A 19,525-nucleotide genomic window follows, 5' to 3' on the forward strand; every position below is an offset into this window, starting at 1 on the left:
ATGTGGGAAATGAATTCTGGAATCCCCGCTTTTAATAATGTGCCTCATGATCTTAATCTTGCCTTAAATATTTGTCAAGGTTTGAGACCAAGGACTGTTAAGTCGCCAGAGATTTATTATGATGCCGAGGTCCAAAAACAATATGAAGACTTGGAGGTGGAATATGTAAAATTAATGAAAAGGTGTGGGGGTCCTGATCCTAGTAAAAGGCCAACGGCTGAAGAACTATATGAAAATTTTGATGGATGGCACGATCAATTATTAATTTTTACTAATAATGTTAATATTATTAGTATCGATGAAAGAATACCGTCCACAATTGGTAAATAGTGCATTTAGAAAAATTTGGTTTGATTAAAATTTGCTATATACTTTTTTTTTTTTAAAGAAATTCTTTTACAGTGAATGAACCTATTATTCCGAATCATTATCTTGTTATACAAGTAGAAAAATCGATTACTCTGCAAAGTTAAATGAAATTTTAAGTCAAAGAGAATTAAGTTCAAAGACTACTATTAATGATATTGAAAATAATGAGGAAATAATAATATCAAGTGAAAGTTTAGGTAACTACTTTTTTTATTTATTTATTTTTTTTTTTGATTTATTATTAATAGGATACAAATTAATTTATTTGATTTAAAAACATTTTAGAAAATTGTAAAATTTCTAGTTCAGAAATAGGTAATTAAAGTTTTAAAGATTAAAATTATGGCATTTGTGATTTTATTCACATTATTATTTTATTTTTTAATAGGTCCCATACAAAATCTTGATAATAAAGAGAAGGAATCTAATGAATAAAAAAATCTAGATGATACGTATTATGCTTGATCGTATAAGACAGATTAATTTTTAATTTTATAATAAATCATACTCTCATACAAAAGTATTGAATAAAATAATGCATGCTTAAATTAATCATCATATTAAACATGTTGCATTTTTTAGTTTAATATAGCATTCTACTTATTTCTATAAAGTTATCCTTTTCCAGAAAAGGACCTATTTCTATAAAGTCATACTTTTCCAGAAAAGGACCAAGTTGCTATTTTCTAATGAAATATTAAAACTAGTTTTTTTAATATATCAACCAATGACTAAATGACAAATGTTTATAAATAATAAAAAATAATTATGTAAATCTTTTAAATAACCAGGCCATTTCTGTATATAGTTCCAGTGCTTGTAAGAATCAAATAAATAAATTGGGTTAAATTTTCCTGTTTCATATGAAAAAAATGGGTTCTACTTGTGGCTATGTAAAGTATTATATGTAAGCCATATTGTATGACTGCATAGTACAAAAGTAATAACAACCAAACATATTTTATATTAATATAAATATTGAAAAAAATATGCGATGAGTTATGATTGGCTTAAATACTTTCTGTTTAGTGGCAGTTTGTTTATTTACCTGGCTATGTATTGCTGTATATAAATATATGGCTATGCATGGCTATGTGTGGCTATGTGATTTTTTTTATATTTAAACAGAATGGTAAAGGTTAGTACAACATTTGTTTTGTTCTCTTTTTAATTTCATTTTCATAATATTTTATATATATATAATCCATTGCTAACAGCAAATAATGCCAATTTTTTTCTGAATTACTTATTACAAAGTAATTGCAAATTACTCATAATTTCTAATAGTATCTGTTATAAAATTCTAAGTTATATTATTACCATAATTTAGTAGATATTATCATAAATCATGATTTTATTATAATTTATAAACAATAATTGTAAAACCAATATGAGTAAACCTTGAATTCATTTTAACTATTAAACTTATCTTAATACTATACTTTCTACCAAAATTATGAATAGTATAACACTCTTTTAATTGAATTGAATTATAATACTTATACATAATATTATAAAACATTTAAATATGTAAATGGTTATTTAATCCACAAGACCACAACTGTTTAAATAGATGCCTATGTGGGATTTTAGTTCAACTACTTAAGGTACTATGTATGATTCCACAAATAATTTATATTTATAATTTAAAAAGTCGAATTGGTTTATTTTTTCTAAAAAATAAACCAATTATTATAATAAAAAATATATAATATATTACTTTAACACATAAAACAACTCTTAAGATTCTTCTTTCAAGTGATGAGTGATATCATCTCTATATTTGATCCACCTAAAACTGGCAATACCAAAGATTCATTTCACTTGTTTTTGGATGTGCTAATCATAAAACCTATTAATATTGAAAAATAAAGCAAAAAGTTTATCAATTATTGCAGTGAAAGCTTATCATCACCAATCATGTTTCACATACAAGACTGATTATCACTACCTCAATCTTTTCAAATCTGATGATGACACATAAGAAAATTTCTGATATATGCTTAATATTTTTAGTATATTAATGATTCCACATTTAAAATATTGGCAAACAATCATTCTTACAGAGAACAATTTGATTATAGTCATGGATATAAGAATATACCAAAAGCACTTTATGTAAAATAATTGGAAAATATTTTAAATTAATTCAATTATTAAACTATTCAAAGAAGTTTTTAAAACAATAATACCTGATGCAATAATATTTTCTTATAATTTTTGCTTTTCCCAAAATTTTATCTTCTGGTATTTTCATTATTATTTTTATCATTATGGTTGCTTGCCATTTCTTTACCTCAAAACAAAATCTAGGAATTAATTTAGCAATAATATACACATGAATTATAGGATAATTTTAAATTATACTAATATTCTACAAAACATATTGTTTTATGTATTATTATAAAAAAGAAGAAGAAAGACTTTCAGGAATATTAATTTCATTGCACTTACTTGCTTCATATTTCGGAATGCATCAAGGAATATAGATAATTAATTAATATATAATAAGCTTCATTAAAATTTCAACAATTATTATATATTATGAATAAGAGCTAATATTATATGGAAATAATAATCAATAAAATCACTGATGAAATAATTCTATAAGTCCATTAATATATTTATATTAGAAATACATTATTGGTATCTATTATTTATAACATTGGTAATAATAACTAGTAAATAATGGTCTTAATATATTTGTTAAGAAAATTTTACGATATCATGTTGAAAAATCACTTTTATATTATCAAAAATATGACAAGGATTCATTTCATATGGCAATCGAGTTGTTATTAGAGCCATTAAATGCACTACAGATTCGTTTTAATCTCAATTGGTAATTTGCCTGACATCACATAAAGTGAAAAAAAAATGAACATAATAAATATATAATCAAATAGTATAACAAATCAAACTGCCAGAGGTGCTTATAACTATTACTATATTTTATAATTCATTTCTTTAGTAAATTTACTAAAAAATAATCATACATAACAATAATGATTAACACAGTAATTTAAGGACAGAAAGTCAAAACTATTTAGAGCTTTCAAAATGACCATTCCTGAAGTTTCTGCAAAAAGAGTAGACTGAAATAAGATACAACTGATTGAAACAATGGGTTTACATCCAATCTACAGGAACATTAGAAAAATTATTTAAATTCATTACTGGAACCACCCTTCTGAATTGAATGAAAGCATTTTTAGAAACTAAAGCTTACAACCACAATTGTTTAATAAATTTACGTGGATATTCTTTTTTTTCATTTTTTTATTATCAAAACCAATTAGAGGATAACATATCAACTAATAGTACCTATAGGAGTTACTGCTCAAAGCTTGAAATATAAATAGATAAATCTTATAATTTATTAGTATAACTTATAGAATTTATATCTGACTATTTTAATGACATTACATTTATAGTTTAAAAGTAGAAAAACATTTATTTATTCTTCAGAAAATTGTTAAAATTATTAACACACACCTAAACAAATACCTTTACACCAATTAAGTTATGGTGTATAACAATCAAGCTGCAATACAAGATACTTCAACTATTGAAATAGTGACAGTATTGCTGGAAAAAACCAGGAGAGCCACTTCAAGACGCTCATGTTAAACTAACTGTTATGTTTGGTGGTGGGTCAGTTTTCGTTTGGGTGTTTCACATCTCTTGGCGTTAGTTATCTTTGTAAAATTGATGGAGGGCTTGATGCTGAACTTTATAGAAAAATTTTAGATGTATTAACATATAACTATTAGTTTACCTGTCTTTAATCCAATAACTTTACAAAATTAATAAGAAAAAAATTTCTGTTAGGAATGGCATAAATTGTTATTATTTGTCTTAAGCAGAATAAATGATTGAATACCACCTGTATACCAATAAAGTTTTGGTATATACTGCAATACAAGGTGCTTCAACTAAGCAAACTTCAGATATCTCTAAATTATATGATCAACCACTACTTTGTTGATGGGCATGCTAACCTATGAGAAACTGATGTTAGATGAAACTAGTGGTGATGAGACATCTCCTGGAAAGAATGAAATAATACTAAATTAGTTCACCTGTCTTTAATCCATTGCAAACAGATCATAGTAAATAGAATTATTGGTGAAATAAATTATATTCATCCATAAGCATGAAACTAAAAGAAAGCAAAATCCGGAAATGGAAGGAAAGCGCAGCTGTAAAAATCTGTTTTGAAAATTTATTTAAAAAAATTAATAATCCAGATCCAGAAACATATATGTCTAGGATTTTACAAATACTAAAAGGAAAAAATCATTTATCAAAGATCCAGATTGCATATAAAATAACTGTCAATACTCCAAAATATTTCATTTAATGTTTGTTACTGCCACTCAGACTTCTTCCATCCTTGGTATTTCTTTGTGTACATTTCATCGCTGGCACCACAATCGTAAAATAGCAGCATTTGTTCACCGGGTGATGCTCTCAATAATGATAATAATTACAAAGAAAAATTGTAAGTAAAATAATTAATATATAGTAAAATAGAAAAAAAAGAAAAATCTCTGATGGAAATGGCATAAACTGTCAGTATTTTGTCTTCTGCTAGAATGTTATCAAAAAACTCTAATTAAAATTATTAATGTATAACAATAAAGCTGGAATACAAAATACTTCAACTGATAAGTTAATAAGTAAATATAATTATTTCAAGAACCAATTTTTGATATTTACTTCAAAGAAAATATTACTTACTTCATAGACAACAATATTCATTAAGGTTTTAAATAATAAATGTACCAAAAGATATGATGTAAAAGAAATAATCAAGAAATAATCAAGAAAAGAAAAGTAAGATGATTTTATCTGCCCATAATAATGAATATTATACATACTGATTTATCAGATTCATAACAAAGAACTAGAATTGTATCAAAAAGTATTAACTTATCAAAGTTATTAATGTAATTCTTTAAATATGATAAATAATGTAAAAAGGGATTTCCATGACAATTTTTTGTTACAATATATATAAATGTATATGGATCGAAAATATTGGAGGTAGAGGTAGAAGTAGAGCTAGAAGTATAAATGTATAAAACCTGCAAACCAATGGGTAGCACCTATTATCCTGAAATACCTCTATTTTAGGATTTTTATAGTTATAGCCTATAGGCTAAACCTTAGGAATGCCCATATGAATATTCAATAGTATGTAATATCAAAAGAGTTTACTATATATATAGCAAAATGTTAACCATAACATATATATTTTAATATTACAACAGTCACCTCAGCAGTTACCCACCAATTAGACCAGCAATCAGACTAGAAATCACATAAGTAATTTGCTAGCAAAACTTAGAGAACATATTACTGCAAATAGGAAATAACAGAAGCCATATTTTTGATATTAGATGAAACAATCTGTAATTCACCAATTCAAATCAAATATTTAAACATGGATTCTTCAAACATCAGCTCAAAAGCAGGTTTACTAAAATTTAATTAATAAATGAAAGAAAATAACTCATTTTAAAAATCACTGTTGAAAAATATATGAATATAACTATAGAAAGTATTTTCAAATTACAGTATTAAATATTTTGAAAATAAGATCAATTTGGATGTTTCCAGAACAGAAAATTAACTATTGCTGATTTTTTATGATGTGGTAGTTTTTGACAATACATACAAAACAAATAGATTTAATATGCCTTTTGGCATTTTATCAGTGTAAACAATTATGGGCAAAGTGTATTCTTTAAGAAAGATATATCAAGATCAATGGGAATAAACTATAATTATGTTATAGATTCTTAAAAATAACTATTGGAGAATCATATTTTTATCAATTATTACTTAAAAATATAACAGTAAAAATGAAATGAGTTTCATTGATTTTAATAGTAAAGCAGAAATTAACAATTTTACTGGTAATAGAAATCATGCTATATGACAAATTTGCTAATTTTTATGTTACCTACGACTATTTATCAAAGGAAAATATACTATTGGTAGTATTAAAGGAGAAATTCCTATCAGCTCAACCAACTCAAACTTGATTATGGTCATCTTCTATCAGTGGTATTAAATGGATGAACACAATGAGCAGTAATCCAGTGATAGTTGAATCTAGCCACCCGGATGCAAATTCATTTGAATTTTGCTCAGTTAATCATAGAAGTAGTAGGAAAGAATAAGAAGAAGCTCACTATAGCATTGCATTTGAAGTAAAGGCTTTGAGGTGATCATCTATGATAGAAATTTTAAGAATGAAGAAAAAAAAGTGAATATAGAACTTGTGGCTACTATATGAAAGAAATTGGTTAGCACTGGTAAATAAATATCCTAAACATGTTCCATCATTAAAAATTGGTGGCTCATCTGAAAATGCCATTTTTATTGAAGATGAACCAGTGAATGACAAATGTTAAATCTGGATTAGATACCCTTTGGAATAAGAATCCTGGCATACTTTTTTTAATTTCTGGAGATAGTGACTATTTGCTCATAGTGAATCAGGCATTGGAGAGTAAAAATTTAGATAAAATTCACAGAAATTTTTACTTTTACAAAATATTGTAATTAATAATTTATCTTTACTATATCATGCATCAGTGTCTTCATCAATGAGACAAAAAGAAGATAATTCTACAATTTCGTTCTACCCTGATGTGAGAGATTATGATTAGATTATTAGAATTTCTTTTTTTGTAATTTATATTATGCATCATTATTTTCTGTATTGATAAGTGGCCTTGGTGTGGCTAATTATGAGATCAGGAATGAAAAAAAATATTGTGTTATGAAGTCAAATAAGTTATCTAAGTGAAATTCTAATTTTATAGCAATGTCTGGTGAAAGACCAGTTTTATAAATATTTTACATATGCATTAGAAGGGCATCTTAAATATTGTATTCTTTATAATAGATTAATAATTTTCTCATTAAAGATTAGAAAAATTGGAAAAATTGGAAAAATTAAAAAATTGGAAAAGTCATACAGAGAAAATCCTTTTGAGAAAGACTATTTCCTTAAAATAACTGATGGTAAAATGATCAAAAAATACAGAATGGTAATCATGGTATGAGATAGAAAAAGAGATTATATACAGTACTTGTATGATAGTAAAGTGAATTTGATAAGGACAAAAACGTAAATTCATATTAGACTTAACAGACGAAAAGAAAAATAATATTTTAGGCATTTCTGAAACATCATTAAAAATTTGAAAGCCAAATATATTTAAAAAAATATTACGAACGAATATATATCCTATTATATGAACATAACAGATGAAAACCATTTTTCAGCATTATATTTCTCATATAAGACCTAAAATTTTCCCTTTTCCTTTTCCTTATCTCCGCATAACCTCTTAATATTTACCCAAATTTTTCCAAAAAAAAAAATTCTCTTCGCATTTCTATCTATTACAATGACCTGTCATCACTCAATATTTAGTCAATGTTAAAAAAATTTGAAATTTTATTAAATTAATTGGAATACCTGTTTTTTTTCATCAAGTCAAATTTTATCTATAGTAATTTATCCTTATCATTTGAAAGAACTTCAAGTTGACTTTAAAAACCTTACCTTGAGCAAAACATCACCAAAATTGATTTTTACAGTTCTTAAATGCTTACTTCTTAGGATAATTATTAGAAATCATTTTTTAATGCAATTTTATAATAATTTATAGCTTCATAATAGTTGTCATAATAAATATTGCATAATATAAGTCCCTGACGTGTTCTCAGATGATACTGGATGCGTTTCTCCACACCTGCAATCTTCCACTTTCATTAAGAAATGTCACGATTTTGGAAGAAATTTCCCCTTTTGAAATGGCTATCAGAACGGAATCCCTTATTGGGTAACTAATGGACTATGCATTTTTCTTGCAATATTAATTTATTTTGGGGCTTTTAAAGCACTTTCAATACATGATTATTAGAATACTAGTGCACAATTCGACAAATTTTACACACTAGAGCAACAAATTAACTGTTGATAGGATGAAAAGCAACAGAAATAATTAAGGAATATGCAACATTAGAGTACATATATCTTCAATTAGTAATAATTTAACTACATCATGGTTTTCAAATAGAATCATTAGCTACCCATATAAAAAATATATCACAAAGATTATATATTCCATCATCAAACGTATCTATTGATGAAATGTTTGCACATATTTCTTGAAGACATATTGTATTAAATATAAACCTGGATACATCAAATTAATATAAACGAACTAGCCACATCATATGGATGTACAAATGTTAAGAATACTAGATCTAATTCTGATATAGTTAGCTCAGGATCCTTTACGTTAAAAGTTGTAATGTTCCCATATATAATTTTAGATCTATGCAATAGTTATTTATTTATTTTTTTATCACATAAGTGTATCATTTATTTTAAGATTTGACAGATAACAAATCTTATAATACATATATGGATAATTTTTTTTCCAATATTAATTTATTTAAATATTTAAGAGATAGGAATATTGGTGCATATGGTACAGTTTGAACTAATTTAGTAGAATTTTAAAGGATATGTAAGATATGTAAAAATTAAACTGAAATTTTCAGGAGATATTGTATAAAGTACTGGCGATATTATGGATTGATAATGGTCCTGTAACAATGCTTTCAACAATTCATGAAATAAGTGATACAGCAAAACATGAACGATGTTGACTACAAATAACTGCAGTAAAAGAAGAAATAATATTGATGATATTTTGGAGATGATGATAATAAAAAAGATTACCAATTCCAAAAATAATTGATGATTATAATTACAATATGAATTGTTTTGATATTTGTGATCAATATAATTATATAAACAGAGGAAAGAAATCAGTAATTCATCTATTTTAGAATTATTTTTCTTTTTTATTTTTAATGAAAATTTTCCATTTTTCATTAAATTTTTCTGGGGCATTGACTCGCAAATCCTCGCTGATCATTTATTTGGGAGACCTTGTAATTTCCAGTTAGATGAACTTGGGTTCTTTGGAATCTTTATTTTTTTGGCCTTTAGATACATCAATCAATTCACTCATAATTTATAAAAAAGAATATAACAATAGTGTAATAAGTCATAAAGATTTTAGATTAGAAATCTGCAATTCATTAAATACAAGAAATATAGAAGATAAAAAAGTGGAAGGAAAAAAAATTTTATGTAACAAATAAATATTAATTGCCATTAAGCAGATTTGCTAATGAAAATAAACATTTACCTATATATAAAAAAATAGAAAGACATGTCTGGTGTAGATTTAAAAACAAAGCTAAAAGCGAAAGTAGTGCAAGTAGTATCTGAATTCACGTCTCGTCAATTAACTGATAATATTATACTTTTTATTATTATTCAACACTTTTTTCTTATTTAAAAAAAATTAATTATTAAATAAATTATTTTTTTAAATATATCGTAACATATTAACATTTAGTTAAATTTGATATTGCTTTTCTCATTATCATCACATGATAAAATAAAAAGAAACTTTTTTTCGTTGCTTTCCATATATTTCTTCCTGATTTATAATATCAATAGTTCAATACCATCAGATATTAATTCTATCAGACATTAATCCATTTTTTTACATAAATGAAATTTAGGAACTAGGTAAGGAAATTAATATGGATACAAGTGATGATAATAATGATTTTGTTCTTGATGTAAGAAGGTGAGGTGTTGAAGATGATAATATGGTACAGTACGTCAGTACCAGAAGAATCTAAGGAAACAAATAAAATGAAACTTATCCAGTTGAAGAGCATGAAAAATGGACAAAAAACCTTGCCAATATTGTCATTAGTATGGGCATTATGAATGTTGCCGGTGAAAATTCGAATAAAATAATAAAATTACTTAATTTGTAAAAAATTGTACAAATGTTCATTTATTGATTTCTAATAGTGTATTGTATTAATAGTAAAATATTAAAATTTATTATCTAATTTATAAGTTACAGATGTTATTTTACTTGCACTTCGCGTTTGATTTTTTTCATAAATGGGAGTGACTTTTTGCGTAAAATGAAAGTTTTACGTCGAATTTTTTGTTTAAAATGTTTAAAATGGGAATTTCGTGTTGGATTTTTTTGTGTAAGATAGAAATTACTTATAAATCATTAGCTAAAATTATGTCGTGACCTTTGGATATTGATCATGTGATGATTTTATTCATTTATTTTCCATTTAAATAAAACATAAAAATTCGATATCATGATAAGAAACAATTCTTTTAGAAAATTTGCTAATTGAACAAGCGAAATAGATTTATTTAATAAAAAAAGCGGTTAACAACTTCGTTTTAAACCACAATTTCTAGGTATTGAAATAAAGTAGAAAACATGATGAATTCGATATCTGAAGGTATTTATACAATTGTTAATAAATTAGTAAATTAATTAAAAATTTTAATCAAAGTGTTATTATATTCAAAAAAAAAAAAAATTATATATTTTTACGGCACAGTAAATGTCGTTGATAACGTGACACATCCACTAAAATAGATTGGTCGTATCCTGATCATCCTGTGCTACATAAAATTTTTTTTCCCATAAAAAATATATTTTTTAAGGAAAAAAATTTAACTATACCTTACCGAGATAAATTTTTTTTTAAAAAAAAATCATTTTTGTCATAATTATGTCGTCTTTAAACGCAAATAAAATTATACTATCAAATATATACGTAATATTGATATTCTATGATTTTATAACGGAATAACCTTCACCCTATGTAAAATTATAACATTTTTTTTTTCAAGATGCTTACATGCCTTTATTGTGGTGTCAATGAATCAGATAAGGGTCCTCATGGAGATGATGGTGAATACTGTTCTGACTTTTGTCGTTCGGAAACTTCGAAAGCTAAAAACAAGGACACATTATGTATTCAATGTAAAGCATTTCCACGAGTTAATCAGTCATTTTTTTGTGGAAAAAAGTGGTGTCGCAATTGTATGAATTGTAATGTGAGTATAATTTTATTTGTTATTATGATCATGTAATATCATCTTTCTTTTAAAAGTTTAAAAATAAATATCCTCGCTAAAATTATATATAATTAATTGATATAGAAAAAGTCAATTATGAATTCAGATACATTATGGTGTGGGAATATGTGTCGCGACAGTATTCTTAATTGGGAGAATTTGATCCAACGTAATAATTTATTTTTCACATTGTGAAACGTATTGTGAAACGTCAATTTATAACGTTTTGTAACGTAATTCTTTTATCAAATTATAGCCCCTAGAATTATTAAATTGGAAGCGTATAGTAGTCCCTATAAATCAGTACTTAAGCAATGGAAAGAATCTTGGAAATCATATGATGGAGAAGAAATTCCCAAAGTAAAAGCAATTTGGGAGATTATCGTTTCGTGGAAAATTTTAAGAAGGTAACCGATTACTTATTATTTGGTACAGGATTCATGTACTTAACGCTAATAACCGTATAAATACTAATTCCGAAATCAAATATAGATATGAAGCGTACCGGGATGAGATAGAACGAACAGGTCACTTCAAAGGTAATAGTTACTCGAAAAAAATGATACTCTTTCTGCAATTAATAATAGCCAGCAGAAGTATTTGAAAAAATTGATTAAGATCAATTCATCTTTTTTTTTAAAAAAAAGCATTGATCAGAGGTAATGAACTACGGTGAGTTAAATATAATAATTTTACACTCGTCATGCTTTTATAAATTGAAATTTATTAACATTTTGTCTCTAAACATACAGAAGATTTCACGGCAGCAGCCAGACTTGTCTTATTGGTATCGTGGATGGTAACTTATGCAACTCACCCTCATGTTCCACTTGTCAAATTATCAAACATTCATACAGACTTCCTTCTTCGAGTCATGGTGCCTTTGGTTGTGGGATTTATTTTACTGCAAACTCTTCAAAGGCAAATTGGCATAATCCTGGTTCTAGACATTTATATAACGGCACGTGGTTCCGAACTGTGTTATTAAATCGAGTTGCTGTGGGAAGATGGTGGAATCAGTTAGAATTTAAAAGGTTCGTTGCACCACCTCCTGAATATCATAGTATTATAGGGAAACCAAGTGATGAGGGCAAAATTAAATTGGATGAATTAGTAGTATATACGGAGGCTGCATGTATACCATGTTATTTGATCGTGTACAAAGAGTTAGGAAAGGAGATTCCTCGTCTTTAACGTTGTTCAGGGTATTAATTAGGATAAATTTAAAAATCATATATATATATTTTTTAAAATGAGTGATCAAGATAAGATAATTTACAATTTAGTTTAAACATACAGTGTGTGATCAATGTTTCACTTTTGCGGTGTCAGATAAATTCAATAAATAAATTGATATTTAATCTGTTGCTGGTAAATTTTAAAGGAATTCAATATCAATGTTATTACTTAATCCTAATTGTCGTTAAGAAGATTGATTTTGAACAGCACTTAAAATATTATTATCGCCGTTTTCAAAATGGTGTACGCAGTTTATTTATGATTGTATATTCGAATACCCGGCTTTCATCCGTTTTTTGTCCATATTTCGTCCGGTTTTCATCCGGTTTTCGGTTTCTTTTTCTTTTTATTCAAAATTTAATTGCGTACATCATTTTGAAAACGGCGATAAAATAAAGTATCACAAAAATAAAAAATAGTGTGATAACACGTGAGTCTTTTTTATAATTTCCAATGATAGAGTCGAATATATTGATCCTGTATATTTGATATAATTTTTTCTTTTAGAGACTCGTTGTTTTGCAGAATTTTAAAAATTCGTATTTATATTAAACAATTTAAATATATTTTTTTTTTATTTATATTAAACAATTTAAATAATGTTTTCTTTTTAATATTGTACATTAAAAAACATGATAAATTAAATTTACAAAAAATTATAAAAGTTATGTTTTATATTACATATTTTGCATTGGAGTACAAACAAATTGAATACATTAAGTCTAGCGAAGTAATATATATATATATATATAATGATAACGTTAAAAAATTGAAATTTCTAAATTAAGCAATTACCGATGGTTCACCATAAAATTTAAATACCTAGTTTCGATATTAGTCCATAATATTTTTTCAAAACCTCAATATGTTCTGGAGCAAAGTGATAACTACGATTAAAATTGGCATAAAATTTAATTGGGGTCCTGTCTCTCCACCTTTCAAAAAAAATTTTGTAAACCAGTAATTGAAAATATAAAATTTTCATTGAAAAAAAATTCTTTAAAAGTTTTTTGGCGAACAATCGGCTAGAATATTTAATATTTCATCACAATTGTCTTCTTCCTCTTCTATTTCATCATTTATATATAAATGTAATCTATTTAATATCGTACAACCCAAGAGGATTTCTTTTATACCATTTAAATCTTCAAATTGAATATTAATATACAAACATTCAAAGTTTGGACGATTTTTAGCGATGGCTTTAAATAATCCTTTAGTATATTCAAAATCTTGATAATTCCATATCTTCATTGTTTTAATGTTTCCATGAGATTTTCAATTAACATACAAACTTCATGACATGGTAAATATTCTGTAAAGAGGTACTAAAGTTTTTGAAAACAAGAAATCGATAAATATTTTTGCAATTCTTGTAATTTTTGCTCGTCATAATAGTAACTTAAATTGAAGTATTCTAAGTTTGTTAATAAGGATTCTGGTGTGATAAAAATATCCTTTATAGTAAGTTTTCTTAACATACCAGTTTTCCTTTCTATTTGCTCACTTAATCCTATACTTGCTATTGTTAATCGTATAATCATGTGACCGGCGATCATGTTACGAATGTTGTAAATGTTACGAATGTTTAATATGTTTAACATGTTAAACATATGCAACATATTTAATATATAACACATATTTAACATATTACATTTGTTAAATATGTAGCATTTATATAACATTTTAAACATGATTAGCATAAATTTTATTATTATAAATCTGTTATATTTTAATAAAGCATTTATTAAATAAATTATCTCATTGTTTATTTTATAGTTTGTTATATTTGTGAGTCAATATTTGCGTCTGAGTGTATATGCCCGTGTGTGCAATACCGTATTCGCATTTGACTGGAATTTACATTTTATTTTATTGTGTAACCTTCGTAAATCGATCGACAGTGATACATTTCTTAATAATTTTATATAATTTATTTCACTACGCGTTCACTTATATTTATTAACATTTATTTTACCCACTAATCCTTCTGCTTACCATATACCCATACGCTTATTTTTATAAGCATACAAGAACTGGCTTAACACTATTTCATCACAATATATAACCAATGAATTTAATTTATTTTAATTATCAACAAATTTGATTAATCCTGGTATATAATCATCACAATTCCATATTTCTAAATTTTTAATATTTTGACAATATTCTGCCATTTCAAATAATATTTACTGGAATTAAACAATCAATCTTTAAGGTATGAAGCTGAGAAAAAAAAGTTGATGCTCCAGGGTATTGACATAAAGGTAATGTTGTTTCCCTATAAAATTCTGTTATATTCTTACATTTTATGACAAATAATTTGTAAATTTCTTTTTCTAATATTTCGTATTTTTCCTTATATTTTTGAGAATTAATTACTTCAATAATCATTGTCGTCCCATATCTTTGATAAGAGTTTTTGGAAAATGAGAATAATAACTAATGTAATTGAATAATGGTTCGTATGAATAAGGATTTGAGATTCGAATAATGTCATTTTCAATAAATAATTATTTTGAAGATGCTGGTAAGTAGATTATCATATTACGAAATTTATCAAATGGTGTTTCTTCATCTCTTTTATATAGTAGAAATCGTAAAATGATCATCTTCAAAATATTCATAAAGAGTTTCATAAGGAGTTTTCCATAATACTTGTAGTCCTACAGTACACCAAAGTCTAAAATGTACTTTGTTTGAATAATTTCTTAAGAGGTGCTAGTAAGGACTGACATTGTTTGAAATTAAGGATGGTGTGTTGAAAGATATATTCTAATTTAGGTAGGGTTATTTTATTGATTATATACTATTTAATATGGTCGTGAGTGAGTTTTTTGTTTTTCATCAATTCATCAGCTGATAATGTGCATGGACCGATTTTTTTTCCTTTTGCGATAGTGATGACGATCGAGGGCGTTGATATAGAGCCAGAGGATGCGTTCACCTTTTTTGTTGGAAAAAATTGTTGCTGGAATTACGTTATGATAAGATCTATAATCGGTGAATTAAATTTTTGATTGGTGAGGACTTTAAACTTATCCGTATTGGTGAAATTGTAAAAAGAATTTTCTATAGAAAGGTTTTGATTAATTTGTTCTTGCGATGAAGTGTCATCTAAATATCCAACGAGTGACGTGTCGAAAGTGTGAATAATGTTGTCTTCTTTGTGTAGAATGTTTTTAATACGTATGGTTTTGCTGATATAATGTAATTCTTTTTGATTATTGATTCTTTGGAATAGAGGGTCGTAATATACTGTATATTCTTCAATAGCGGAGATACGACCTCTCCTTGATCATTGTCAGCAATAGAATAAAAGATCAATTCTTATTTGTTAATCACGTGACAAATTAAAATTTGAAAAAAATCATTTAATAAATAAAGGATAATCTTTGCAATCCTTGCAAAAAAGAGAGAATATGTGAAAATCTATAATCGTTTTGATATTTTATTACTGAAAAGGCATAGGTATAAAATTTCTTTCGATATTTTATATTTTTATTACTAGTGAAAGTCATAGGTGATGAAATTTCTTTAAATTTTTATTTATTAGGAAGAAGTGCAATGTGCGAAATATGATATTTACTTTAATATTTTACTCTGAAAGGTGTAGGTATGAAATTTGTTTTATTACTAAATAGTATAAATAAAAAAATTTCTGATAATTTGTTAGAAAATATAATAGGAAAAGATTTTTAATTTGATGAGTTATGGTAATGAACTTTTACCTAGGAATGACTGAGACTTGAAATCTTACAATATAATCATTCTGTATCATAGGAAAACATCGTATTTTTATATATAATTTCATTGAATTTACTTAATTTATTATTAAAATTGTGTAAATTTTTATTTGTTTTCTACTTAATAAAGTTAAATTTTAAAATTTTCATTATTTTCATGTAAATAATGTTGGTTGGATCTGATAAAATCATAATTTCGACATATAAAAACTAGAAAAAAAGCTTCTTAATAAAAAAAACTTTTTTTTTTTCTTAAAATATTGATGATAATCTAAATTTCGTAGAAAAGAATTTATTTATTTATACTTTTTTAATTCCAAATTCAAATTCTTATATAGTGAATTCATTATATAAATATACCGAACTTTTGGATAATTTAGGCCAAATTTATAGTGTTGGCCAGAGTTATAATTTCGTTTGGAAAAATTACTGATACTAAATGATAATCCTATATGACTAATATATAGGAGTTCAGTTCAGATGTGTTTTATCGTTATATCAATTGAAATTGTTTATAAAAAATCGGTTCTGGAAATTCTGGTTCGGTATTACGGTATAATAAGATAATAAATATGCTTAAATTATTTTAATAATCGTCAACATTTCGATGTGGTAAAAGTATAATTGACTAATTTAAAACTACCGTAATATAAAATAGGAATTAGTTGATATTGATATTTAATATATATAACTACAATTAACCCTACAATGGTATTAGGACATTTTGCCGAAAGCCATTTCGCCGAAGCCATTTCGCCGAAAGTATATTTCGCCGAAGGGATGTTTCGCCGAAGAGACATTTCGCCGAAGGGCCATTTCGCCGAAGGGACGTTTCGCCGAAACTCGAAAATCATTTGCACGACTAACACAAGACCGACAACAAAATCTCGACAATCTAAAATCTCGACAAGTCAAAATCCTGACAAATCATTATACCGACAAGTTGATTATCCCGGCAATTTTAGAACAAATTATAAAATTTACCACATTTAACTAAATATTACATATTGCAACAAATTATTTTATTATAACTATTTTTTTTAGGTTTTAGTACGAAATCTCGAAAATCATTTGAACGATATAATGACTTGTCGGGAGTTTGGATTGTCAAGATTTTGATTGTCAAGATTTTGAATTGTCGAGATTTTGAATTGTCGAGATTTTGTTGTCGATCTTGTGTTAGTCGTGCAAGTGGCTGTCGAGATTTTGATCGGATACCATTCCATATATTTTAGGAATATCATCATTTTCGTATCTTTTAATAGTATATGATTTAGCCTATTAAAACATATATAGTTAACAAGTGGAATGTTGTTTTACAACAAGTGACTTGTTGTTTTTACAACATGCTTTTGAATTGTACGAGGGAATTTGTCCGACATCGGTCACATGATTCTTTTTGTAGTTTGTAGTAGTATTCTTTATTTTATTAAGGCAATAAATGCAGTTTCAAGTAATTCGAAAACGGTGATAAAACAAATTAATTAAATTAATTAAATTACATTATTATCTATTTTAAGTCTAAAAATAAAAAATTCAATCTATCTATAACCTTTAGCTCTATCAACTCCCGTTAACTCCCTTAGTACCTTTAACTTCCTTAGTAGTACCGTTAACTTCCTTAGTAGCGTTAACTCCCCCGTTAACTCCCATAGCTCCCTCATAATTGTAATTTGGGTCATAATTGAAATAAGGATCAGCTGAGTAATCGAAATTTTCGTCACCTTCATTGGAATCTTCAATGGAATTTACATTGGGCCCTTTATTAGCATCTCTCATATTAACACCATAATAGGGACCCGAATGATACTTTAGCTTTAACTGACCAAAAGGTACCGATTCAGAACAATTTGGATCTTCAGCATTACATTCCTGAAAGTCATTTGGATCTTGATCAGGATTATTTATATATAATTCTTCACCAAAATGTTTATAGAACCCAATAAATGGAATTGGCCATGATGGAGGCAAACGAGTAACTGGATCACCACGAACTATAGATCTTACTGCTTTTATGTTATCATCAACAAATTTAGCAAATGCATCATCACCCATTCTTGGTTGACCAAATGTAGAAATAAACAATTTTTCATTTTTAGCTAATTCTGGCGCTTTATGTATAAGATCTAATGCCGATAATGTAGTAAGTGCTATGGTAAAAAAAAAAAAGACTGTTAGAAAGTTATAATTAAATATGTAATTTTTTTTAATTTATTGAACTTACCACCACCTAAACTGTGACCCGTAAATCCGACACTGTAATCGGGATTTTCTTGGATTAATTTTAAAAGATCATCGGTAACTTGGGGTTGAATTTGTTCCCAAGCATAAAGAAATCCACGGTGTACCAAGGCCCTAACAGGTGAAGCAGGTTTCCAAAGGTCGTGTAAAGTGGTAAAGTCAGAAATGTAATTTCTAATACTTCCTGGTTCCGTTCCTCTAAATGCTACGACGATTAATTTTTTTTCTGGCTCCATGGCTATGTAACCTACATATTTATTATTTTGTTAGTAAACTCAAAAAGTTAACGATGTGTGGCACAGTAATAATATAAAATACCCCTTGTATTAAGCTGAGGGTTGCTAAAATCTTTAACCAATCGGGTACCCTTAGTTGCCATACAGACTTCTCCACAGTCCCAATTTTGAAGAGGAGCCTTAGAATAAGCAGCAGCAGCGTAATTAGCACAGCTTGTTAAAACAGGGAGTGATGTAATGGATCCAAGAGTATTAGGTACTGGAGCAGCTTCGATTAATACTGATAAAAAGATTAAAGAGATTAAAGAAATTAATTTGAAGGATAATGTGTGTTGTAAAAGGTGTGAAAAGGAGTTATGCGTGTATTTGGTAGAAGTTGCCTTGCAACTTGAGGAAATAATTTGCTGCTGCATTGCTTATTGCTTTACAGAGGAAATGTTTTAGTATAATGTTTTAGTGTAAAAGAATGATGCTGTCAGAGAAAAAAACACGTTCTTTTATACATTTTTTGGAGTTATGATCGCATCTTTATTGAAATTCAATTAATAGTAAATCATCACACTTTCTCTTTATATCGACAGATTTGATAAAATACCTTGTAAATAATTCTTAGTAATTGGACACTTTCAGTGATTGGAATCTTCATAGCTTATTAACTAAATCATTCTTTTTGAATT

General features: G+C 26.6%; 4 protein-coding genes across 4 annotated transcripts; 2 read left to right on the forward strand and 2 right to left on the reverse strand.

Annotated features, from left to right (window-relative positions):
* Window positions 1-804, forward strand: OCT59_005799 (uncharacterized protein; the record flags this gene model as incomplete). The annotated part of the gene is made up of 5 exons (XM_066140841.1): window positions 1-322; window positions 389-401; window positions 487-566; window positions 655-684; window positions 758-804. The coding sequence occupies 5 exons, from the start codon at window positions 1-3 to the stop codon at window positions 802-804; spliced, it is 492 nt and encodes a 163-aa protein (XP_065997688.1).
* Window positions 805-11,158: 10,354 nt separating this feature from the next.
* Window positions 11,159-12,580, forward strand: OCT59_005800 (uncharacterized protein; the record flags this gene model as incomplete). The annotated part of the gene is made up of 6 exons (XM_025318515.2): window positions 11,159-11,365; window positions 11,471-11,555; window positions 11,643-11,793; window positions 11,879-11,925; window positions 12,034-12,058; window positions 12,139-12,580. 6 exons carry the CDS (start codon window positions 11,159-11,161, stop codon window positions 12,578-12,580), a joined length of 957 nt encoding a protein of 318 aa, XP_025175958.1.
* Window positions 12,581-13,624: 1,044 nt separating this feature from the next.
* Window positions 13,625-13,879, reverse strand: OCT59_005801 (uncharacterized protein; the record flags this gene model as incomplete). The annotated part of the gene is made up of 1 exon (XM_025326480.2): window positions 13,625-13,879. The coding sequence occupies one exon, from the start codon at window positions 13,877-13,879 to the stop codon at window positions 13,625-13,627; it is 255 nt and encodes an 84-aa protein (XP_025175959.2).
* Window positions 13,880-17,934: 4,055 nt separating this feature from the next.
* OCT59_005802 (uncharacterized protein) lies at window positions 17,935-19,261 on the reverse strand (the record flags this gene model as incomplete). The annotated part of the gene is made up of 3 exons (XM_025332188.2): window positions 17,935-18,521; window positions 18,596-18,859; window positions 18,931-19,261. 3 exons carry the CDS (start codon window positions 19,259-19,261, stop codon window positions 17,935-17,937), a joined length of 1,182 nt encoding a protein of 393 aa, XP_025175960.2.
* Window positions 19,262-19,525: the final 264 nt, after the last annotated feature.

The sequence above is a fragment of the Rhizophagus irregularis genome, chromosome 14 (assembly GCF_026210795.1).
Source record: "Rhizophagus irregularis chromosome 14, complete sequence".
Classification (NCBI taxonomy): Eukaryota; Fungi; Glomeromycota; class Glomeromycetes; order Glomerales; family Glomeraceae; genus Rhizophagus; species Rhizophagus irregularis.